Below are 25,035 nucleotides of genomic sequence, written 5' to 3' on the forward strand. Positions count from 1 at the left end.
TCTCTATGAGATACCAGCTCCACTTCCCATTTTGATTAATCTGTATTCCATTATTTAAAAAAAAAAATAGCAAACCGTCTTGGAAGATAATAAAATGGCTACACAAGATGAAAAGATCACTGCACGTTCTCTGCAGGTCCACCCACGATTTATTGTCATAACTACTGTAATAAAGAGAATATAGTACAGTCTCAGAAGATGAGAAGTGCATGAGCATTTTCCACTTTATTCACATAATTCTCACGTACCATTTCAATAGGACAGAATAAAGCGCTAGCCAAGATTTATCAGTTAAATACATTTAAGTTTAGTTCATTTGATATTCAGTTTACATTTGTTATATGAAAAATGAACATAAATAATAATGCACACTCCAAAAAGACACCGTCTTGAACACAGACCAGACACATTTTAGGAGGAAGATTTGTCAAGGAGAATAAAACAAATCCAACTCCCGTCTAATAAAAAAAAAAAAAAAAATACTCAAGCAAATATATCCTGAAGGGACCACTAAGTGTGCCACATGCATCCAAATTCAAAATGGAGCAGAGGACAAAAAATATATACATCCTGGTAATTTATGTGCAGGATTATGGCCTTGGGTAGGAAAAACAGATTTATACAGAGGTGCTTATCATGACAAAATAAAATAAACTCAAAAAATACTGAAAGGTAACTGAGTAATAACCCTTACAAATCACACATATGGGAAATAATTACAGTAGGTAGTGGCTTTGGGGCACTGATATCAGATGCTGACCTCTATAACTGTCCACCTCTGGATCTGTAAGATGGAACCATCTGAGCCGAGCCCCGTCCTCTTGCTCCCGTATATCCACCTCTGAAGCCTCGGCCCCGTAGAAAGCGTCCAGGGACACCAAATGTCTCCAGATTGCGCTTCCGCTCCTCTGCCCATGTTAGCCTGAAAAAACAATGGAACCTGTAGCTCCACAACACAAGCAAATACAAGCGTTGGGAAATGACAACTCATTTACCTGAACTTATTTTCAGATGAGATGTTGTCAAAGAAAGACTTTGCTTTGTCATAGTAACACTTTGGTCCAAAATGATCGTCCTTTGTAGTCAAATGTAATTCCTCATTTAACTTCTCATCTACTTCTTGAGTTGCACCTGTACACAGAAATAGTCACTTCATGTATCCTGAAGGCACATTCCAAGTATGACAGTTCAAATTAGAAGTAGTTAAAGAAAGGATAAAATGCAGGATGCAGTATTGTAATGGACCGACCTTTCACTTTGTTCTGCCCTTCCCTCTCCAGTTCTTCCTTAATAAATTGTGCATTTGATGAATCAAAATCAAAGTCTGTGTCAAACTTCAGAGTGGCTGATGGAGTATTAGCCACCATCAACTGTCCTCTACTACGGTTCCTGCGCCTCCGAGGCGCTACGGTTCATTAAAAGAAAAAAAGAAAAAGATATTTCAATTAGTAATGTTTTTTTTTTCCCCCAACTGCATTTTTGACTCCGTCTCTATTAGGTTACCTTGTCTTCTCAGCGGTGGCCTATTTTCATCATTCCGTTGCAAAGTTTCCTGGCGAGCTTTGGGTCCAACTTGGCCCAGCTTCACTTGAATTCAAAGAGAACATTTATCCTATTAAAATGGTTTGCAATTACACCGATGCAGGATCCTCAAGTCCTCACACAATGGCAAAATTTAAAAAAGCTATAAATTGTGGCTAAAATTTTATTTTGCTTTTCATTACAGCAATTCTCCATGCTTACGGGTGGTTTCAGTGGGCCTTCTGGGACTGGAACCTTCTCGTCTGGTCCTCTGGGGCTGCCTCCTCTCCTGGTACTGGTCCCACTCCTGGGATACAGTCAAGCCTCTGCCCTGCCTAGACCTTTCCATGTGGAGGGTTTGAACAGCCTTTTCCACCATGGGGGGTCTTCTGACATGCAAGCCAGGAATCACAGGCCCTTAAAAAGGGACAGTTCTGATTTTTTGAGTTGAGAACACCAACACCAAAACACATTTGAGCCACTTGACAAAAAGCTAATTTAATAAAATCTATCCAATATCAAGAGAGATTAGATTAGCTGAGCCTTTTGTCATATCTGTCCCTGCTAGTGTCCTGGTCCAAGGCTGCTCTCCAGAAATGGTAGCATGCTTAGCAAAGTCATTGTTGATAATGTGTCAACATCTCACACAACCTGATCACTTTAAAAAAAGAGTGCATCTTAATTGTAAAGTATGTAAACAACTTCTACAGAGGACATATAGCTACAATAAAAGGTGCATATTTGTTTTCACTTTATTAGGAACAATTTGTAATTGACTTACCAAGTCCAAGAGCTGCTGCGTATTGTTGATTAAGAAGGGGGTTGGCAGCAAGCTGGTTATAGGCGGGCATCCTCATGGGGCTAAACGGTCCATGAGCTGAGTACACGCCTGAAGACCCTGCACTGGATGACTGAACCAGGAAGTTACAATTTTACTCACACCATCTGGGTCTTCATACAATTTCCCAGTGTGTGTCATGCTGTTCGTATATACCTGTACTATTGCAGGATCTGGAGGAAGTCCATGATGAGATCTTGGTAGTTCACACAGGGCTATATCTTTAATATCACTTCCCCGGAACGTGATGTATTCATAGATATCATCTTTGGGTGGCGTCGGTCTGTCAGTGGGTCTTCCCTCCGTTCCAAAACACTTCACTTGTGACAAGACAGCAATTTTGAGAAAGCTTTGAAACAGCCACATGTCAGTGGTGATATCGCTCTGACCGCAAACGGGCCTAAACCACTCACCTTTCGCCAGAACCACTGTAGAGTTTACTTTATCAATTGTGTACAAAATCCCCTCATAGCGATTTTGGGCTCTTGAAATTAACCATATTTTACAGCCAATGAAGGGCTTTACTGAACTCATGGCTAAAACGATTTTCAGGCCAGCCGCTAGCAAACTCCAACAACAACTCGCCTCATGTGGCAGCACCCAAACAAAAGGTGAACCAGAAACAATTTATAGGCGTTCAACAGGTGACCCGAAACCACGCCCACTGATTGGCTGAAACACACCTGGCACTAATTCACTGTCAGTAACTGTGGATGCTGGACCTATGCATTTAAAAAAAATAAATTCTATGTCATCATGATTATTTGTAACAGCACCATTTATTTGGACAGCGTGTGTGTAGTTGATGCGGACTCTTTTCTGGATAACATTAATGACAGCTGAGTGCTTGGGACAGCTGCTGGGTCTCCGGGAAAAAATAGCAGCCATTTTGGGTCGTCTACGATAAAGTAAAATGCTTCAATGCGGTACATAATCTCACAAATATGTGTTATACCGAACAGAAACTTCCCGAGACAGTGTCCGCGTTGTGATAAAGTCCCGCCGGGAGCAACTCTGTCAGCGCCGGTGTCGTTTTCCTGGTACAGTAACTACCGTACACTGTGCTCACACTGACTGCAGCTCACAAGTATTTGATCCAGGATTTATTTTCCTCAACGAGCCAATCACAGCGCCCGGTGAGGCCACGTCACTGAGTCCACATCCAATCGGCGCATGCGTCTCGCGACCGAGCGTAGCTCGGCAAAGATGGCGGTGGGCTCCGATTCGCTGGAGAATGTTTTGTTGTACGCAAAGGGTGGCGAAAAAGTAGTTAGAAATGTAGTCGGGTTTCTTGAGTGTGAGCTATCATGAGTGGATCACGTCAGCACAGTAGAGAGAGTTCAGCGTGCAGCGAATCACGTCGGAAACTCAGCCGTCGGCAACAATTCTAATGTTCAGTGCAGCAAAAATGGGACTTTAACAACAAGAGCTCGCTAAGGCAGGTAAGATAGCTGCCCGCTCCGGTTAGCTAACATTAGCTTATTTTGGTCACGTTGTTCAACTGGTTGTAGCTAACTTGACTCCACTTGTGTCGGCTCCCGAAACTAATGCGAAGCGGAGAGTTGTTGGACACTCCGTTGATTTCACGTGTCTCCGCTGCTGTAGGAACTGGAGTGCACGGAGGCGTCGTCAACTGTGCGGGGTCCTGCAGTTCAGGCATGGATGGAGCAGCCGGGACAACATCACCGGCGAGACTGAGCATGACAGCCCCGCCAAGTGAGTCCAAGTCGGCGACGGCTAGCGGGGTCTTTTCCGTAGGACCAGATGGAACATCTTGTGTTGGAAAACCAGCAAGGACTGGTGTTCAGACTTTAAATGGAAGTGTCGTGGTCACGAACTGTCACATTCCAGCTGACGGTAGCAGTGACAGCAACTCTCAGTCAGCTGTCACGCTTGTAAACAACGGACCTGTTTCTGCGATCAAAGGCACCGCAGCATCTCACTGCTCTATTATTCAGACTCCAGTCTCGAGTGGACATAATACGGTCACCTCGCCTGTGATTTCGTCTCAGTCCTCAGTGAATAGTGTTCCCACGGTCACGCTCGTCAGGCCACCTATGCAAACTCCCAGCAACACCTCACACCTTACCACAGTCTTAACAACGGCACCTGTCACGGTTGGATCTGTTGCTAACTCCACAAAGACTATAGTGCAGACTGGTGCACAAGTCGTCGCTTCAACTGTTTTGACCGGGACAACCGCGACTATGAGGAGCCCCACTGTATTGCAGAACCTGAGGACTTCAGTACCGTCAGCAATCGCTGCCGCTCCTCCTGGTGGAGTTCGAGCCATTGCCCCACAGGTGCTGGCCCCTCGACTTACTCAGCATCATCAAAATGCCCCAAACGCTCCAAATATCCAAAACATCCAGCTGCCGCCAGGTAAACTTATAACCAGTTTAAGAACATCATAAAGTTTTCTCTTGTAACAAGTTAGACAGTCACAATGTCTACATGGACAACAATAATCTGACTCCTTCTGACCTTAGTATACTCTTCATATTATAATGTTTACATGAAATGCTACTAGAATATTCCATTTATATTCCACTTGATAAGTAAATTCAGATCATAGATATGTATTTGGCACATTAGAAAAAACAGTGCTTAATAAAAGCAAATGTTAGACAAGGCAAAGACAGTATGAGTGTAAAACAATTTAAACAGAGGCAAACAATAAGACTGCTTGAACATTACAAGGATAAGGAAGATTTAAAACATCAAAGAAAAGAAAAAGTCCTATTGGATATTATCTGATCAAAACACATCTACGTAAAGCAAATGATTGTAATCACGTTGTCTCTCCAGAGACAATAGCAAACTATGGCTATGGCTAAATATATGTAACTAAGCATCACTCCCACATGTGTATTTTAAACAGTTTGAATAATGGTCAGACCCCTCTCTTACATTAGATAATACTAGAGCAGATTGACATTTTGCTTTTAACCTCGGGCTATTAATGGAATAATTAAGAATTTGTGACACAAAACAAAATTGCTCAAATGTAGAAATGACAGTGCCTAGAAATTATTTCATGTTTGGGAATCTTCAATCGTTCAGACTGTAATATGTTACAAACACAAACACAGTTATTCTACAACATTTTGCATACTAATATCTATCTCTCTCTCTCTCTCTCTATATATATATATATATATACATATAGCATGTATTCTCCCACAACCCAGCACAAACCAGTTTTGTTGTTCTGATATACTTTGGTACTAATTTGTTATAGATCAGCATATGGGCAATAATTGATAAGCTACAAAAAGTGCATGATTCAAGTAAATAGTTGTATTTTACTTTCAACTATGCCCCGAAATTATACATTGTTTCAGGGCTTTAAATGCTTTTGATTTATATAACAGTATTCACCCATGAACCACAACATTTAATCCAATTATCTGTTTCAATGTTGTGCCTGTTTACTGTAAACACATGGAAATTCTCCCCCTGGCATTGTACCCATTTTTATTTTCTGCCCTGTCAATTTTAGATTTTCTTTCTGTTGTGCAAAAGGACATGATCAAAGTAAGATGCTACAGCTCCAGGAGCTAAAATCATTTTGAAAGGAACTCATCAAAATGGGAGGTGGTGCTTGTAGCCTGAGGAGATAATTATAGTCTGCTGAATCTTCCCTCAAAGAATTGGTTGTAACATTATGCTTCCTGTTATTCACCATAAGCATCTTAACTACCTTCCTGTAAAATAAATATAGCATTTTCTATTAACTAGATTTCATTGTCACTGTTCAGTGGTTGTTAATTTTTATGTCACTACATCAATAGACCTTCAGCGGAATAATTCATATCTGCCTCGTGTCGCGTTGGTGTATTGATTAGACTGATGGGAACAGAAAAGCATTAACCTGTGTAACCCTCCGACCTGTGCCTGTTACAGGCATGGTCTTGGTTCGTAGTGAGAGTGGGCAGCTGCTGATGATACACCAGCAGACCTTGGCTCAGATGCAGGCTCAGTCGCAGTCCCAAAACGCCATGACGCCACGACCCGTCGCCCCCACAAGCACTCCACCTGTGCACATCACTTCTCTACAGGTACCAGGACTGAGGATGAATACATGTCCCCCAGTCACAATCGCAAAATAGGACTCATACCTTTTAGACAGTGATGCACAAATATCATGCACTAGATGTATAGTGTTGCCTTTGCAGCAAGAAGTTTGTGTCGGTCAGAACAAGGGCATGGGCATGGAGTTTGGATGTTCTTTCCATGTGTGTATGGGTTTTCTCCGGGGTTCTCCGGTTTCCTCTCACAGTCCATAAACATGCAGATTTGAGGATTAGGCAAATTGGACACTCTAAATTGACCGTAGGTGGCCCTGTTGACTGAACTTCTTGAGTGATCGATAGTCAATGTTTCAGTGCCATTTAACTATCTTTTCATTTTGCACATTGTGAAGTCAAAATAAAACACATTTTACATTATAGTCTGATTTAATTACATTTTGGCTGCTATTTTCATATGCACACGCTGGCTGAGTGGTTTCCAATCAAATCTGATGGCTTCAAATACAAATGAGTTAACAAACCATAAGAAGTCAGGGGGAAATTTGAAAATATGTGCTATTTTTCTTACATATGTTCAACGTGTACATGTCATGTCCCTATAGGCTCCAACTGCATCACTGCTCACTCGTTCAGTTGCCCCCACCACTATTATTAAACAAGCGACCACAGCCCAAACCTCTGTGACAGCCACCACACAACTGCAGAGGCCTCCTGTGTTGCAGGTAACTCCATCACACATCTCTTTTGACAGTTTTCATTGCCTGTGCAAAATATGAAGTCAAATGAATCCGTTAGTACTGTCCATAACATCTTCAAGAGTGGTAACTAATGTCCATTTTACTGACTCAGTTATTACATCAAACCTGGCTTGTGGAGTCTGTCACTCTTGGAAAATGAAGATAAACCAAACTGGCAGCTCTGTGCAGGACATTCAGTTTATTGGCACACTTTTACAACAGTAAATTTGGCTTAAATTGTATTGCGTAGTGGTCATTATATGGGCATAGCTTGATAATAATGGCATCAACTTTGTAATTTCCCTTTGCTCTCCTGCTCACGTCACTCAAGTCAAGGCATTCGTCTTTATCTTCTTTTTCTCTTTGCCTAAACTCAGTGTTTCACTCATGGACCTTTTTAGTTTTTGTTCCCTCTCACCTCCCACGGATTGTCCACAAATGTCGCTGTGCTCACTGTGTAATTTGGCATTGCTTCGCTTACGATTGCCAACAATATTTACTGAAAAATTGGATTATTCTGCAGAATCAGACTCAAGTACTTGCAGTGCATGTTTGAGGAAGCTTGTGATTTTAGATAAAAGTGTTTTTCATTTTTCTGTTTATCTTATTCGTGGGTCCTTGTCTGGCAAGTGTTCTGCATCTTCTAAGTTCTGAAGAGGATAGGAGTTTCAGTTTCATTGTTCGTGTGGTCATCCTGTTTTGCCAAATACCTGCAAACAAAAGCTGGGCTTCCATTGTGTAATTGTCTTGCACGTCCCATTTTTTTGCTGTTGTAATTGAATATTAAAACAAGCAAACATACAAGGATGAATTATACTTGGAAATCAAAAATTGTTTCCTACATTTCATGTCAAGACTGTATATTCACTGACGTTTATAGAACACCATCATGATGGGAGGAGCTGCTACCACCCCAGAACAGCCACTGGGGACGTCCACCACTGTACAGGCTGGATCTGCAGCCACTACAGTAACAGCAAGGGGCGGGCCCCTGAGGACCGCTGCCCCTCCAATAGCAGTCTCAGCTGTAAGAGAGAAGTACTAAGACTGGATCATTTTGTCCATGTCCTGAACTGTAAATCTAACGTGTATGATAACGAGATGTGCGTGCTGTTCTTGCAGGAGACACTGGAGAATGTGAAAAAATGCAGAAACTTTCTATCCACGCTGATTAAGCTGGCGTCCAATGGAAAACAGACCTCCGAGACGACGGCCAGTGTCAAGGAGCTGGTCAAAAATTTGCTGGTATGTTTTTCTACATCCCATCCTTCATCTCACGCTCTGTCAAAAAGCAGCTATTGTGATTCTCCAATAAACATCTGGTATCTAGTTAGTGGCATAATAGCACTTTATTTAAAGAGCACATTATCAAGATGGTAGTAATTTTGCTACCCTTCAGTTAGGGGTGCATAAAGCGTCTACAGTCTGCATGAGGATCTGTTTTTGCATCTGTACAGAGAGGTGATTGCTGCCTGGTAAATCTGCCATTATCACTCTATTAAGTCAAGGAACATCTGTGTGTGTCTCTGTTGATGCCATCATAAAAACATCTTATCAAATAGTTTTAATTTCTCTTCATATGATGGCAAAGGGACCTTTTGATGTCTTTGAAGTGCCCCACCAAAGGCAAGTGCCCTTTATCGTTTTTAAATATCTGACATCTCAGATGATGAAAGACGCGCGATGTTCCTAATCTATTATTTCAAGAAACGTCTGTCTGTCCATCTGTTAATCACAATAATGTTCACCTGACAGACTTCAAACTTGGCAGGTGACTTACTCTGAGTGCCAGCGTGTGCAGTGTGGTAAAAATGCAACAGATATATCATTAAATGAGCCGCTTCCTCATGCCGAAAGACAGTCAGTGCCAATAGAGAGAAGATACACAAGTCCACCCATCCATAGTGTGATGCGCTGTGATAGCTGATGCTTGTGTAATTCAAGCTTTTGTCACTTTGGAGAAAGCGGGTTCATAGTGTGTTGCGTTACCTTTGTCATTGGCTTTGCCAGATATTTTGTTATTAGAGTAACATGAGTAAACACAGCAGATGACTACTGGCCTGGGATTAATTCTAGAGCTAAACCACCACCAACTAAAGTGTGACAAACAATTTCAAGTGACACATTTTAGACAAACCTCTCCTTTTTTTTTTTTTTTGCCTAGCCTTGAGCACTTGGTTTGTTGCTGTATGTGCTCAGCAGCCCTGCTCCACTGTGACTGAAAACAAAACGACAGGTTTTGTTTATCAAAACATCACAAAAGGCCATTGCATTCAAATGGGATTCTCTGTCTTTTGACCAACAGGAAGGAAAGATAGAGCCTGAAGATTTCACCGGTAGGTTATACCAGGAGCTCCATTCCTCACCACAGCCATACCTTGTGCCTTTCCTGAAGGTAAGTTCAGGTTAACATGTTCCCACTTTGTGGTGTAGACGGAACACCGTACTGATCAGGCAGTATTTTCTGTGTTTATGTTTCAGTGCCACATGAAAAGGCCCTGAAGGCAACATGTGTTAAATTGCCATGTTAGATTGAGATAGGGTTCTTGTAGCTTGAGCTTTCAAATCACTAATAAGCTGTTTTTGTTTCCCATTTTGCACTTAAATACATACTTTTTGCACATTTTAATTTGTTACATGATTATATACTGCAATATATATTTATTATTATTTCTATTTCATGTTAGTTTAATCTTTTTACTTCTAATCATTGTCCTGGCAGTGTTTTGGAAGTAGTGTCTAACGCAATTTTCTGACTTTGTCACTCCGACTAAAAATGTGCTGTTGACGAACTTGCCAATTTTGAATGATTAACGAAGTCACACCACAATTATTTTCTCATGTTCTCACACTGCCACGGTCTGTGTCTGTGAAACTCTGCTTCTATTTTACACTTGACTTGTGTGAAATGTTCATATAGTCTTTGTGCCCCGCAGAGAAGTCTCCCAGCGCTGCGTCAGATGACTCCAGACTCTGAGGCCTTCATCCAGCAGAGCCTCCTGCCTCAGCCCAGCACTCGGCCTGCTGCGGCGGCTTCTACGGCCCTCACCGCTGTGGTGCTGCGACCTCCGCTGTCCACTGCAGCCACTGCAGCCACCAGCACCGCTGCAACCAAAACCACAGTCATCAGCCTCACTCAGACGCCGCACAGCAAATCAGCACTGGTAATATTTCTGCTGTGATTGACACACACAGGTGGAAGTTTCTAAGTGTACCCGTCTGATTTTTGTTTGCTCCTTTGTTGTGTTTCTCCTCCTTCGTCAGATCGTGCCACAACAACAGGGGGCGATGGCGAGGACACAGATGACAGTAACTCAGTCTCCCATGGTGACACTGAGAGGACAACCTCAAAGTCGCATCGTTGTGGGTCAGCAGCCACAGGTCGTCAAACAGCTACAGACAGGTGGTTATTTATCAGCGGGCATCAGTGCAAATGCTCTAAGGTCCTTTTAAGTCTCTTAAAAGTGCTGTGCACTCTATGGAAGTGCTGCCACCCTGTGGATATTGTCTGTAACTGCAGGATAAAATCCAGTATTTGATAAAGATAAAAAAAATCTGACTTTTTATTGACATTGTGGATGCGTTTCAAGCTGTTTTCACTGCAGGAACATTGTTGTCGTTGTTCTCACTTATCAGCCTAAGTCTCAACTGGCTTCTGTTACTTTCAGTTCCAGCTGTGAAACAGATGTTGGCTCCAGCGGCAAAAGGAGGACAAGTCATCAGTCAGACCCTTCTCACTGCTGCTCAGAGGAACAAGCTGAAGGAAGCAGGAGGAACCTTCAGGTGTGTCTCACATCCAATTCAATATTCAGTTGGTGCCTTTGTCCAGCGTATGTTTGTACTGTGATTAGGGAGAATAATTTGGCACATGTTATACAGTATTTGCCCGTAGATTCACTTCCTCTTTTGCTTCAGTATAAGATTTGTTTTCTTTTTACTCGAGTTAGCAGAGAACACCAAAAACAGATGTAAATTATGTTCATATTGCCATCTCTCTAATACATTTTCTTTTAAATGTAGGGATGATGACGATATCAATGATGTGGCCTCCATGGCAGGAGTCAACTTGTCGGAGGAGAGTGCCCGTATCCTAGCAACCAGCTCTGAACTTGTTGGCACGGTGACTCGTTCCTGTAAGGACGAGGCCTTCCTCTCCACCACCTTACTCACCCGGAGAGCTCTTGAGATCGGTGAGACACATTAACTGAGAAGGAACGGTGCGTTCTTGGTTGTAAAGGTCGACACTGTTTCACTTCCTGTCCAAAACTTAATCCACGCTCCTCGTGCCGTGACAGGTAAGAAGTTTGGCGTCGGCGAGTTGAGCTCGGACGTGATCAACTACATTTCCCACGCGACACAGCAGCGGCTCCAAAACCTGCTGGAGAAGGTGTCACTGGCGGCCCAGCAGAAGAACATAAATTTGAAGGTGATTTTTGTAAAGTGGAGCAAAGCAAAACAGACTCATTGAAAAAGGACTCCGTTCTCTTTCAGTTTATACATATCTTATGTCCCTCTCACCCCCCTGAGGTGTTTTTGTGTGTGTCTTCCTCAGTCTTCCCTCTGTCCAAGGTCATATGGATAGATTGATAGATGGTTAGAAAGATTCTTCTGCACATGTCATCACCACACGTGTGGCTAAGTTGTTCTCCTGTGGTGCACTTTGCTTTGAAGTGTGTTGTAGTACAACCATAGTGTTTCTGTGCTTTGTAGACAGTGGCTATTTGATGTGGACCTTGTTTTTGTTATTGTTTTGTTTTTTTTGTCTGGAGAAGCACAGTCTTTTTTTTCCCCCCCTTGACTCAAACACACTCCTCCATGAGCTGCAGCTGTTGCTCTGCCCTCTTGAGTTCAGTGCCAGTGCGAAAACATGCGATCCGGTTAATGATGAAGTGAGTTCTTTTGTGTTCACAGTGCGCAGGTGAAACCATAACACGGACTCAAAGTGAACTGTAGCAGGTGGTCTGAGTTCGGTTCACTTCAGAGTGGTCCGAAGTTTTTTTTGGGAGTGTCTGGAGGACTGAAAGGATAAGAGTTTGCCATTTACTGTGCCCCTGGTTTTCATGTAGTACTTTTTGTTGCTCCTTCCGACCCTTTGAACCTCCAGGAGGACGAGCGGGCCGAGCAGGTCAGCGACGTGCGAAGTCAGCTCAAGTTCTTTGAGCAACTGGATCAGATGGAGAAGCAAAGGAAGGAGGAGCAGGAGCGAGAGATCCTCATGAAAGCCGCCAAGGTAGCAACGCTCCCTTTCACTACACCATATATAGTAATTACTATATACTAAACTGTCATGACTGCACCGGGAAGCTAAGTGAGTGATCTCGGGTCAGTGTCATTAATATGCATTTCCTTGGCTGCGAGAGATAAGATATGCTAACTTTGAGTGAGTGAATGAATAAAACAATTGGGGGAACATCCATCTTGAATTATTAAAATGTCCTCTACATTACTGCAGTCTCGGTCACGGCAAGAGGATCCCGAGCAGCTCCGACTCAAACAGAAGGCCAAAGAGGTAAATAAATGCTTCTAAACGTGACTTAATGAATTGCTTTCTTATAGCGTATTAGACGTATTTTGACGAGTGGGCTCGTGTGGCTGAACTGTGCCATGTGTGTTTCAGATGCAGCAGCAGGAACTGGCTCAGATCAGGCAGAGAGAGGCCAACCTCACGGCTCTGGCGGCAATCGGCCCGAGGAAAAAGCGGAAAGCGCACTCTCCTGTTCGAGGTGCCAGTGCAGAGGTGAGGAATACGTCAGACCGCAAGCCGCTTTTCAGGCGTCTCGCGTTTACTAGCACAGCGTTGTTTCCTGCTGTCGTGACTTCAAACAAATCAACTCCTGTGTGCGGCTAAACACCACCGTCGTGTTAAGCTGATAAGCTTATTCATCCTAGGGTTTTTTCTATTTGTTTCTATTTAAATCACTACAGTAGTTGATTATTAATTGATTCATTGTTGCAGTGCTTATCACAACGAATAAATAATTACTGACATTGTTTCATCAAATTCACAAAAATAACTCATCACTGACTGTTTGTTTTCTCCATCCAGGGCTCAGGATCAGGGCCGTGCCCGCCTGCAGGCTCCAGTGGAGCCGGCTCCAGACAGTTTATGCGACAGCGCATTACCAGAGTCAACCTCAGGGACCTGCTCCTCTGCCTGGAGAATGAGAGAGGGACCAGTCACTCACACCTGCTGTATAAAGGCTTCCTCAAATAGCACCCGCAGTAAAGTGACTAGTCTCACTCAGTGGCATTAAGGAAGCGGAGCCGACTGTCGGCTCACTCCCACTCTGCCAGTTCTCTCTTTGATCACTCACCGCAAGGACGTGGATACGTCTGTCTTTGGGAAGAGAATTTACCCGCAACAACGAAGAGACGTCGGCTTTTAAAAAGCCTCTTCAGGCGTATCCCGCCCCCCTCCCCCTCCTCCCAGCACAGAGACGGAGCAAATATTAAGAGTTCAGCCTTTGTCTCGGCTCTGTTTGCTCTACAGAGACCAGTTTTTCCTCACCCGCACTTCCCCCGCGCAGATGCCTCATGCTGCACATGAAGACAAAAGTCTCCGACTGAACCAGGCCCTTTACATTTGAGAAACCTTGTTAGTGTCGTTGCACTAACGTCGAGGTTGTAGCAGCAAATGTCCGTGGGGAGACTCCCCTTGTGTGTAAGGATCAGGTGCAGCCTGCTTTTTTACAGAACTGCAGTAATTCTTGTACTCGTGATACGTAAGACAAGAACACAGATTTGTTTTTATTTTATTTATGACACATTTTTACTATACTATATTTTACATCACAGTTTCACATCCCATGGATTGTTTTACACAGACTAATCTGAACTCGTCTCTTGCAGTTGCCTTCTTTAGATTAAGCCATATGGATTAGAATGGATTTTATGTAACATTTTATCTATTCAGCAGTGCTTTCAGATTTGAGGGGGGTGTGTACATTATTGTTCTGTTGTTTTTTTTGTCCTTGCTCGATTAGACACAATCATTGATAGATTTATATCCTGCATTGTGCAAGGTTTAATCACAGGTGTTGACATTTGACTGTAGATTATGTACTGCAGAGATTTTATGTAATTTACATTCCTGTCCCATCTTTTCTGAATCTTTCTTTTTTTTCTTTCTACATCTACCAAGTAAAATTCAGTTGGCTGTCTGTCAATATCCTGGTGCCAAGGTAACTGACTTCACTAGTTATTTGTATGTATGACATTCACATTATGAAATGCGTTAATGTTACCAAGAAACAAAAGTCATTTTCCTGCCTTTTTTTTTTTTAATTTTTATAAATGTCACATTACGCAGCCTTAGTTTAAAATGCGAGACGTGCAATGTCAAAGTGACATTTGGCTAAAAACGTGTTTTTATTGTCATACATTTGTATTTGTATGTCTAAAAAAAAAAATATATATGTACCACTGTTGTGTCATTTGGAAACAAAGTGGCTGTTTGAAATGTAAAGTTACAGCACTGTTTGGCTCATGTGCTATAACGTGAATTTTTAGAAATTTTTATTGATTAACACAAGTTTTTTTATAGGAATTAATATTTAGTAATAAATGTGTGAAGTTTAGTTGCATGGAATGCAAAGTAAGGTAAATTTTATAAAAGGAAACAAAAGTCAATCAAATGATCATACACGATATCTTTTTATATTTTTAATGCACATAATTATAATTTTGATCTTTATACCCTTTTGTCTTTTCATAAAGAATGTTCACGGACAGATTTTATTACTATTTATACTTAAGTTTGCTGTTTGACAACAACTTCAAAATGTAAAAGACACATCTGTCTGCATTTCTCGTGTACATACATGTGTCATGTGAGATGAATATATGATGCTTTTGTTGCCGATGTGATGTACATTTTTGCACAGCCACTTGTTTATATGTAAATATCTGAATTGAGAAGTTTTTAAATTGCTATTTTATAATGGATTGAGGGAGAGACCGAGCTCTCTCCAGGAAATTAAATATCTCTATCATATCTCAGTACTGTAGCACGTCTGGTCTTTGAGTTCTTCCCAGTACACAAACATCTTCCATGTTTTTGTCTCCATGATTATTAAGCACAAAATATGTAGTTTCTGCCACTAGGGGTCTCACTTTCTCAAACAAAATTTACATAAGACTTTGTTTAATGACATTGAAGAGGAGGATGATGGGAGAGTGACAGTTCACTTCCTGATTAAGTGACTGATCCTCTGTCATTTCTCCTAAAGTCTCTTTGTTTTTCAGCTTTAAAGGTCCAGTGTGTAAAATTGTGTATTAAATTCACTCTTTGGTCTTTTGTAACTGAAATACAGCAACAATCCATAAAGAATTTGGCTTTGGCTTCTTCACTGACTTTTCTTTCAGACTCATTTAAAAGCACATCAGCCCTTGTGATATCCAGGCCCTCGGCTTACAACATCCCCTCCATTGAAGAACACTTATCATTTTAAGGTTGCCATTCTTCACGAGCTCCGGTGCTTAATATTTGTCTTTCTTTCTCTCTCACTCTCTCTGACTTTTGCTTTTGTGCTCCATAATAACCACATCGCTCACTAAAAAAGCCCTTCCAGTATGAGAGAAATATGTTCAGTGAAGAGACCACCGTGTCTTTAGTGGCTGCACGAATTGCCAAAATGCAACCGCACATGTGTTGCTTTACAAATACTTGCTTTTAACATCTTGTTATGGAATGCCTTTGACATCATTGCACCGGGAGAATGATGAAGCCAAGCATTTTTTTAACCTTGAAACACGATGAAAGGAGGCTTTCTTTTCCATTATATATAATATTTGAATCATTTGGTCTCTGAAAATCTCTCCTACATGTTTATTTAGAGGATGAGCAGCATTGGGAAGGTAATGATAATCTGGTTATCTGATAGTTTGGATGCAAACTGGAAAAGGTTCAGACACAACTGTCGTCCACTATCTCAGTCTTTGAAGCCAGCTGAACTTATAGAGATGATAAATTAATGTGGTGCCTTGGGAATTTATATCTCAGTAACATCACGGAAACCTTTGTCTCATCATGTTCGCAGAAAACGTCAGTATATGAAACATTTATGAACTGTGGGAGTGAGTGCAGGAAGCTGTTCATGGGGCAATCGTTGGAAAAATTATTCACTTACAGGCTTGACATTTTATAGATTTGGGATATTTTAAAGTGATCTACAGCAAGTGCTCTTTGGCAACTGTGTAATTATGTTGATGTAGAGATGAGGCACTGGCTCAAAGTTGGTGTTATTTATGAAACAAAGTCTTAAATTCCAACTTGTTTTTGATTAAATCTCACTGTGCTGCGCCGTGTTGACAGTCTGGGAAGAATGATCTGAGATTTCATCATTTATAGGTTTCTGGTCAGTGGTGAACACAGCTCACGACACAGGCAAGTGCAAGTCAGCGCGGCTCCACAGGAGGGCACTGTCGCGCCACCTTACAGTACATTCATATCTCACGGAGATCAAGGCGTCTGCCACTGTGACCTGGGTCTGAACAGTGTCACGTGTCAGAAGCTGTCATTTCTGCAACTTTTGTTTCTAAGGAAACCAGCGACAATATGATTCTCCAAACACTGACATCCTGACTTCTGCTTTATGGAGGTTCATGGAGGATCAGAGAGTCTTTGTGCACACACACACACACACACACACACAGAGACAGACAGATGGACATCTCCTTTAAGATTCCCAACAATACACTTTCCTCGGATCTGGTGGATCAGAGGCTCGGAAAGTTGTTTGCTCACTTCGCTCAGCAGACGAGTGTCTCACGCACGTTTTTTGGATGGACCGCTGTCTTCGCTGTCATGATATCCAGGCGAAGGCAGACCACCTAAGTCTTGTGCAATATGAATTGTCAGGCTATGTTTGCTTATGTTACTCTGGGACACCAAACTCAATTCCACTGTCTTGTTTGATTTTGCATAATGAGCGGCTGCTGGGCTGCTCACAGTGTAATGTCTTTGAGTGACAGCTACTAAGATGGATGAATAAAATCTCACATATTTTCCTATATTCTTCAAGTGTGGAAAACGCCAAGGGCTAAAAACTGCGTTAACTAACTCTGTCGATCTCCAATATGTATAGCGTCGGTTTACATGTAACAGATGGAGACGTTTGGAACACAGATTATTGTTCGAGGCCAACTAGAACTCTTGTGTTATGGAAACAATAAGATAAATTGAAATGCTTATCACAGGAAAACTTTCTCTGATGGCCAAATATGGATTTTTTATTTTTTCCTATCAACAAAAGGTCATGATGCACAATGGTTGCAATCCAATCCAGTTTAGGAGAAGTATTTAATTACATTATAAATACATTTTCATATCGCAAGCATACTTTTGGGATGTGTAAAGCAGTGTGAGTAGTATCATTCCGTATGATATGCACATCAATGAAAACCAACAATTTGGACCAGTATTTTTTGTAAATGTTCGGGCAAAATAAAACTAAGTTAAACAGCCTTGTTCTGAAAAATGGGAGAACAGTCAACACTTGACACCACCGTCTGCTCAGCTCGTTTTTACTGTTTAATTAAAAAAATTCATAAAGTAATCAAAACAAAGCGTATTCACTCTTCATAAAACATAAATATTTGTATAGTTTTCACCACCTAAACTCGCCCCCCCCTGTGTTACATTAACAAATCAACTTGTCATGTAGTTCTCTTTCTTACATTTGTTTTCTGCTGCCAGGAGCCGCTGCAGTGCTCGATGAACATGCCTGCTCGAAGCAATCTTTTAAAAAAAACTATATGGACCCATTTTTCAAGCTGTCCTCATTCTAAATCACACACAGAAGAAGAAGAAGAAGAAGAAGAGGACATATCAATAAATCCCCGGAGTAGAGGTGCTTCTGTAAAGTCTTTTATATTCTATTTCCTCCCTACAAACTACAATAATGTTTGTTGAAAAGACAACATTTCAAGGTGTATTTTACACTGCGAGTAAACAGGTAAAAGTATGAATGTAATATTAAGAATTCATACTATTTGTCAGCATATCCGATCAGAATCTGATCTTCCCGACCGACTGTTCACATTATAAATTGCAAGTGATCAGATCAGATCTGCTTTTGTCCGTATTGACATTGTCTCGTCTCGTCTTCCACATGGATTTCTATAGCCTCATTATAGCTGTAGTGAAGCGCTCGACGGGAGCCACGGACAGACGGACAAGCGGGTTTACGCGACGTAAACAGAGTTGGTGGAAACTGACTTAACTAGATCCTGCTCTCATTGGTTATTGCGGGGTTCTGCTCACGCCCCAATCGCTGTTCTTTTTGTCCAATGACGTTAAAAATGGGAAGGCACCCACGATTGTTGGAAGGCTCAGATCAGGACCTAAAATCTGGCCAATTATCCTCTAGTGTAGGACAAGCAGATGACATGCGACCAATATGCATTCAGTGGAATCTCAGTAAACACTTTGGAATTCTGTCTGAGCGACCGAGACGTTCAGATTGACTGGAAATCCCATCAGAATCACATTTGAAATCACCTCCGTATCGGGTTTGAATAATCAGATTTCATGTGTTTTTTAGCTGTCAAAGAAAATCAAGCTGGATAAAATCTGGATCTGCTTAAAAATCCAATTTGGGCTGCAGTCTAAACAAGGCCCATGAGAAATGTTATTCTCTCTCTCTGGCCCAGAGACAACAGATGACATTAGCTTGACTTGGCTACATAGCTTTACACTGCTTTGCACTGTCCCCGTTTTGTTTTATACTCAGTATTTGCAAAAGATATTTTGCATATAACAACATTTTTCTGTCCCCGGCTGTTGGAAAATTGAATTCTCATTAGCTTCATGGGGAACAGCTGACTAAACGCTAATGTCGGCATGCTAAGGTAACAAAACAGGACACGGGTTAAACAGAAAACAAAAGCAAACGGCTCAGTTCATGAGTGGTGAGTCAAAAAATAAAGCAAACACTGGAGACTGACACTAAAACCCCACAGAAACACTATCAAGGCGAGTGAATGAGTGAACACACAGAGTGGCAGAGACCGAATGATGAGTGGAGACTAAATACTGCAGGTAATTAGGTGGCTAATTGAACACAGGTGGGAATAATCAAGGTGGGGCACGCAATCCAACTGGTGGGAGTGGAAAAATGGCATGGAGTCCAAATTTTCTGTAAGAGACGAATGTAAGTTTCAGAATAAAACAGGAACTGAAGAAGCCTCTTGGACGAGAGGTGGACGAGAGGTGAAACACACCAGCCAACTACTCAAGAAAAACAGGAAATGGCACAGAAAACATGGCTGGAAACAGATGTCTCACTTGGATATAAACCAAAAGGATTGAAAATGCCCTCAAATGAAAATCCGCTCTGGCAATCCCTCAGTAGATGAAAAGCGTACTAAAAGCTACTCAGATAAAAGTAGAAACTAACCATCTCTCCTGTGCAGTGCAAAAACAACAAGGGGTAATCGATCTCAAACTATTCATTTTTAATGAACACATTGACTAACTAATTAACTTAATGGGTTATGTTACCCAACTAGAAATATCTTAACAAATTAAAGTGCAGCAGCAACAGCAAAATAAACTCTGTTGAAACATTTGAGGAGATTTGATGTTAGTGCCGGTATATTTCCTGCTCCAACACACCTGATTCAAATGAATGGGTCATTGCCAGGCTTTTGCAGAGCTTGTTGATGAGCAGGGAAACATCTAAAACATGCAGGGCAGAGGAATTAGAAACGCTGCCATAAGATATTATAACCTTTCAAGGTGGCATGAATTTTGGATTCTGAAGACTAATAAACACTAGGGATGCACCGATATGACTATTTCCGCCGATACCGATATCCGATATTAATATTGCTGCTATAGGCGATAACCGATATCTACCGATATCGATATATGTTTTAAAAAAAAAGTTTCTGAGATGATAAAAGTTTGTACAGAATGAAAATCATGCAAGCTGAATTTTTGAATGTCTTCCTTTATTTTCAAAACATGTTTTACCTCCAAATAACTAGGTCACATAAGACACAAGTAACCAACGACAAGTAAAGGTTTTTAGAAACCTTTACCACTTGTAGCAAGTGTGTAACTAAATTAAAGTACAGTTTAACTCCCTCAACTCACTAAACTCCTGTGAGAAAGTTTGGATCATAAATTACAAACATGAACAAAGTAACAAAGTTACTGTAACTGAGATAAGGGCGTCTATACTGGGTACGTAAATAAAGTCAACAACCCTTCCTCCCGGCCACTTCCCTTCACAATAAAACTACACAACACATATGAGAAACAATACCTGACAAGCTCTACTAAGAGCTGCCATAATAAAAGAATACATGTTAAAATACTTACTAAAATAAATATCTGGTTGCCAGTATTCATGGCAACCAGATATTTATTCAATTGCAAAATATCGGAAAAGTAGCGCCGACATGTGGCCAGTATTCATGGCAACCAGATATTTATTCAATTGTTCGCGCCGACTTGGCAGGTTGTTGCAGTATGCGCTATCAACCGTCGGAACCCTCGGCTGGTCGTCAAGAGCAATCGTTTCCATTACCTTGATCGTTATTGCCCTGGCCAATGTCTTCCTTTGGTCGAGTCCCAGCTGCGCTGCTTTCTTTTTTGTCTGCCGCCTAATGTTACTAGCGTTAGCTTCCTGCCGTTGTTTGTGTACTTCTGGGTGGCGGTTTTTCAAAGGACATGATCAAATTTGTGGTATTGAATGACTTGACGCGGAACCCTCCTCGCATTACCTCGACTTTGCAAGTGTTGCATAATGCTTTTCGCGTATCTTCTATCGACACCCTGAAAAATCCAACCTGTCGTCCAACTGAAACGTACATATAGGTCGTTTTTTTCAACCCCTGAAAACATACATATAGGTCGTTTTCTGAAAACATGCCTGTGGGTCATTTTTTTTAAACCCCTGAATGCGACGTAAAGGTAGTATTTTCCAACTCGAATATGCACAGATGTTACTGAGGGTAGGGTTAGGGCAAAAAAGACAGGGTTAGGAAGTAAAAATGAAAAAAAAAATATTAAAAAGGTGGTATAGTAAGGGACCGAACCATAGTCGACCGCGCTCCGGCGCAGCGCTCTAGCTACTGAGCCGACTGCCGGTGCAGACAGCGGCGAAGCCACTAGATGCAGCGTCTAAGGCGGAAGTGGTTGCTGTTATATATATAACCACTAGGGGCGCATGTTTTGAAAACGTAAATATAGGTCGTAATTCCTGCATACGACCTATATGTACGTTTTATTGGAGGACAGTCTCGAAAAATCGCCCACACCGCTGACATTCTCTCTCTCCTCAACACACACACACATCTTGTGCTGCGCTTGCGCCACTGTCATATGCCCAAACAAATGCCGCATGGCCTCCCCTTCCCGACACACATACACAAACAGCAATTACACGGGTATAAACATCGGTTGTTAAAACCGGCGCAGTTTTACTCATTGGACCGATGCCGATACGTTAAAAAATGACGAACATCGGCCGATACCAATATTAATGCCGATATATCGTGCATCCCTAATAAACACCAATGTTTTCCTTTTATTACATGGAACAATGAACCATCTGTCATGATTATGAATTACAGACATGTTAGGGCAACAGTGGTGGAGAGACCAACAATGTGAACCTCAATTCTTTTTTTTTTTTACCTTAAGTTTGGTTCAACTCATTATTTTAGTATTTAATGCAATTTAGAATTAGTCAAAAGTTACTACAAAAACCTGATCCAATCCATTCCAAATGTTGGCACCCTTCTGCTGGGGTTGACAGAGAGTCCTCACTTACAAGAAATCAAGCTAGATACAATCTGGTTATGCTTAAAAAACTATTTGTTATAGTATCTGCAAAAATATTTTGCATATAACCACATTTTTCTGTCCCCACTGTCACAAAATTGAATTCTCATTAGCTTCATTGGCTTTATCACACTTTTGTGTGATAAAAGGAATGCAATGAGGAAAACCCCAAACTGTGCCACCTTGCATTTCGACGTAAAGACGATTCAGGGTTATTCCAAACTGTAACGTTTAGTAGAGCTCGTTCCCCCAGTGTTTGTTCGTCGACCCTTTGCACAGCAGCCCTTTTGAGATGTTTTAACAGGAAAACACTGGTGCAGAGGATCTCATTAGCGAGGGCTCTGTTCAGCTCACGTGAGTCACGACAGTGGAACAGAGAAAACGACAGTGGAACTCAGCCATCCTTAATGTACTATTAACACCTGTGATGTTTCCTTCTGTGACCTGTCGAAAACATTTCAGACTCTAAATTGAACATAGGTGCGAATGTGAGTGTTAAATGGTTGTTTGTCTCTGTATGCTGGTAATTTGGAATTTCCGGAGAAAGCACCACACATAAAGGCCCGGACCTGGACTGCACACACACACGACAGTATTTGCTTAATTTCCCTCACTTTTATGTGATGATTTACGGCGTTAAAGAGTTGGTTATCAGTCTTATCATGCGATAAGACCAGATGGATACGTATCCCCAACAGAGATAGTTAGATAACATCATGAAAAAAAGATGCGCTTACCTGTTTTGCAGAAATCCCCCCCTGGTGCAACACCACTGCTTGTTTTTGTTTCTGACTTTCCTCTGTCAGATGATATCAGGAGGCATCCTGAAAGGGTTTTGGCCTTGCAACTGTGAGCTGATCTATATTTTGAAATCTGTTCCCATCAGTGGGGGGAAATGGGATGTTAGGGGAAAAGGTGTGGATGGAGCTCCAGCTCCAGCTCACGGAGGGGATGCCTTTTATGCCCTGTGAATAAAACATCAAGTTTAAAGCAACAGTCAACACCAACTAGAAAACAAAATGGAAATGAAGAGATTCAGAATCAAACCCTGCCTGACAAGGTGAGCGGAGAGCACTCTTTCTAAGCTTTATTGCTGGAGGAGTAAGATTTTCTTATAGCAGCTGGAAAACGTACATTTTTCTCTAGAGATTTGAACATTTCCAACTGGAATTAAAGGCAGTTCAATACAATATTGTGCTTCCCTTATCTAAATTTAAGGGAAATAAACGATTGATAACTAAATTCTTGATACAATGATTGTCTATTGAAAAGAACTCACAGTTAAAGGGACCTGCAGCACAGCAGTGAAATGTTATGGCAGGAAAAAGCCCAGACCATCATCATTTTGAAGCCAAGGAATTTATAATAAACACTCGTCAAGACATATTATCTTACTTTCCAAAGTGATAATTTGGGAAACGACTCGGGTCAGACTTGACTGTGTGCAGCTGTCAGATCTGAAGGTTTGGTTTTTGGATTAAAATGAGAAACATTCAGGCCTTTGAATACTTCCACAAATGTATTTTTGATCTTGGGAAACAGAGACAAAGGCACAATTAACAACAAGCCACAGTTATCGGCCGTACTGATTGAGGTGTTGATTGTGTTTTTTAAAGCTCTCAATCATTTGCAAAACCTTTCAGCATGTTTTTCTCCGTTTGATTTTTAAACAACAACAACTGTTCTGTAAGGTTGTGCTCACTTCCACTGATGACTGACTGTTTGACGTTGTGTCGTTGACTTGAAAAGTCCGCATCACCAATTGCTCTGACTTGGCAGCTGTGGCAGGAGGTGGGTTCCCAAATCAAATTCTTTTTTCCAAAAGGTCGTAGAGGAAACGTCACGGCGTTCAATCAATCTGGGGCTAAACAGGCTCTCAGCTAACAATAACGTTACAATTCTGAGCGATGACCATCATCCCATAATGCATTTTTCGAGTTTATTGGATGACATTAGCGCTTTCAGCAGGGCAGCAATGGTTATCCAGTGGTGTCACCGCTGGACGTATGATGCCGTGTTCTCATAAGCCTGGTCACGGTTGGTCATTTATAAGGGAAAACCTCACATGAGACGGCATTTCCAGCCTGCAGCCACAACAGGCCCAATGATCACTCAAAGTAATTATTCCGTCAGTTGATTAGCACTGACTTCGTTCTCTGACAAATATCAGAAACATCCGGTATCATCATAGAGCCCAGTGTTTTTTTTTTTCCCCCTTTACAACATGCTTGATGTGTTAGATATGGATTTTCATTACTTAGCTCACACTGGTAGAGTAAAAGGAGGTCCCTCAGGACCAAAGAACAACCTCTGCCTGCATCCTCTGCGCATAATTGGACAAATTAGCCATGAGCAGCTGTTACCTGTTAAAATGACCCGCATTCATTTTTTATCATCGAGGACAAGAGATCTGATAGCGTGTGCACGCTGCAGCTGACAGCCATTCTGATTAGCTTTCTGATTCCCGCTCTCGCTATACGACGACAAACGCAATTATCTCAACATCTAATTTTATGGATTCTGCAAATCGCTGGGCGCACAAAGCGTGCCAAGTGTGTATCAATTACAGCTATCGTCTGCCTGTAGCCTTTCCAAGTGGCTGCTTCAGCTTTGTTAAGCCACATTCTCTCTACAAGAGAAAAGGTCTCGGGTCCTGTCCGGGCTCTGGTTACATTTGGAACCTCGTTGCTCTGAGCGAAACTACACGACTTTCACAGCTGTTTGCGATTTTGAAGAGACTTGGGAGTTCACGCTCATCGACGGCCGAAAGACTGGGGATGACACGTTTAATGACTTAGGGACCGCAGGCTACTTTTGACATTTTCGGTTACTTCCTGTCATCTTCTAGCGGCGTTTCCTGTGTCAAACCGACTGACTGTTACACACGATTGTGGCTTGTTTTGGGTCGGGTGATGCCGGTGATGTTTAAATGCAAAAAAACAAGTGTTTCCATTACACGTTTGCAATAAACTCTTGACTCATGAGAGGTTAAATGTGTTAGCGATATTTGAGACGTTTTCCCGAAATGTAGCTGTTTCCATTTTTATTTATTGCGATATTTAGGTTCTATGCAATTGGAGAAGTAATGGAAACCCAACTACTGAATACGAC

General features: G+C 41.7%; 2 protein-coding genes across 5 annotated transcripts; one reads left to right on the top strand and one right to left on the bottom strand.

Annotated features, from left to right (window-relative positions):
- Positions 1–191: 191 nt before the first annotated feature.
- lsm14b (LSM family member 14B) lies at positions 192–3,530 on the bottom strand. 2 transcript variants are annotated; one of them, XM_044039024.1, is made up of 8 exons: positions 2,773–3,530; positions 2,516–2,679; positions 2,303–2,432; positions 1,744–1,938; positions 1,504–1,587; positions 1,250–1,405; positions 996–1,131; positions 192–922 (listed from the first exon to the last, which is right to left on the bottom strand). In XM_044039024.1, exons 1-8 carry the CDS (start codon positions 2,891–2,893, stop codon positions 763–765), a joined length of 1,146 nt encoding a protein of 381 aa, XP_043894959.1. In that variant the 5' UTR covers positions 2,894–3,530; the 3' UTR covers positions 192–762. The 2 variants fall into 2 exon arrangements, with proteins under 2 accessions (XP_043894959.1, XP_043894958.1); XM_044039023.1 differs by having other exon boundaries at positions 2,516–3,530.
- Positions 3,531–3,550: 20 nt separating this feature from the next.
- LOC122777648 (transcription initiation factor TFIID subunit 4-like) lies at positions 3,551–15,128 on the top strand. 3 transcript variants are annotated; one of them, XM_044039002.1, is made up of 16 exons: positions 3,551–3,801; positions 3,965–4,741; positions 6,266–6,420; positions 6,996–7,115; positions 8,011–8,157; positions 8,253–8,375; positions 9,436–9,525; positions 10,067–10,294; positions 10,395–10,533; positions 10,799–10,913; positions 11,151–11,320; positions 11,426–11,556; positions 12,235–12,360; positions 12,583–12,639; positions 12,748–12,867; positions 13,177–15,128. In XM_044039002.1, exons 2-16 carry the CDS (start codon positions 4,018–4,020, stop codon positions 13,342–13,344), a joined length of 2,613 nt encoding a protein of 870 aa, XP_043894937.1. In that variant the 5' UTR covers positions 3,551–3,801; positions 3,965–4,017; the 3' UTR covers positions 13,345–15,128. The 3 variants fall into 3 exon arrangements, with proteins under 3 accessions (XP_043894937.1, XP_043894936.1, XP_043894938.1); XM_044039001.1 differs by having other exon boundaries at positions 3,551–4,741; XM_044039003.1 differs by lacking the exon at positions 6,996–7,115 and having other exon boundaries at positions 3,551–4,741.
- The last annotated feature ends 9,907 nt before the right edge of the window (positions 15,129–25,035 follow it).

The sequence above is a fragment of the Solea senegalensis genome, linkage group LG11, assembly GCF_019176455.1.
Source record: "Solea senegalensis isolate Sse05_10M linkage group LG11, IFAPA_SoseM_1, whole genome shotgun sequence".
NCBI classification, from domain to species: Eukaryota; Metazoa; Chordata; class Actinopteri; order Pleuronectiformes; family Soleidae; genus Solea; species Solea senegalensis.

Excerpts from the sequence above, each read along its gene's own strand:
- lsm14b (XM_044039023.1), bottom strand. The coding sequence starts at position 2,893 with ATGAGTTCAGTAAAGCCCTTCATTGGCTGTAAAATATGGTTAATTTCA. Across the intron at positions 2,433-2,515 it reads CAGATCCTGCAATAGTACAG|TCATCCAGTGCAGGGTCTTC; the intron begins GTATATACGAAC and ends TTCCTGGTTCAG. Across the intron at positions 1,939-2,302 it reads CGCAGCAGCTCTTGGACTTG|GGCCTGTGATTCCTGGCTTG; the intron begins GTAAGTCAATTA and ends TCCCTTTTTAAG.
- LOC122777648 (XM_044039001.1), top strand. The coding sequence starts at position 3,907 with ATGCGAAGCGGAGAGTTGTTGGACACTCCGTTGATTTCACGTGTCTCC. Across the intron at positions 11,321-11,425 it reads CCGGAGAGCTCTTGAGATCG|GTAAGAAGTTTGGCGTCGGC; the intron begins GTGAGACACATT and ends GTGCCGTGACAG. Across the intron at positions 11,557-12,234 it reads AGAAGAACATAAATTTGAAG|GAGGACGAGCGGGCCGAGCA; the intron begins GTGATTTTTGTA and ends TTGAACCTCCAG.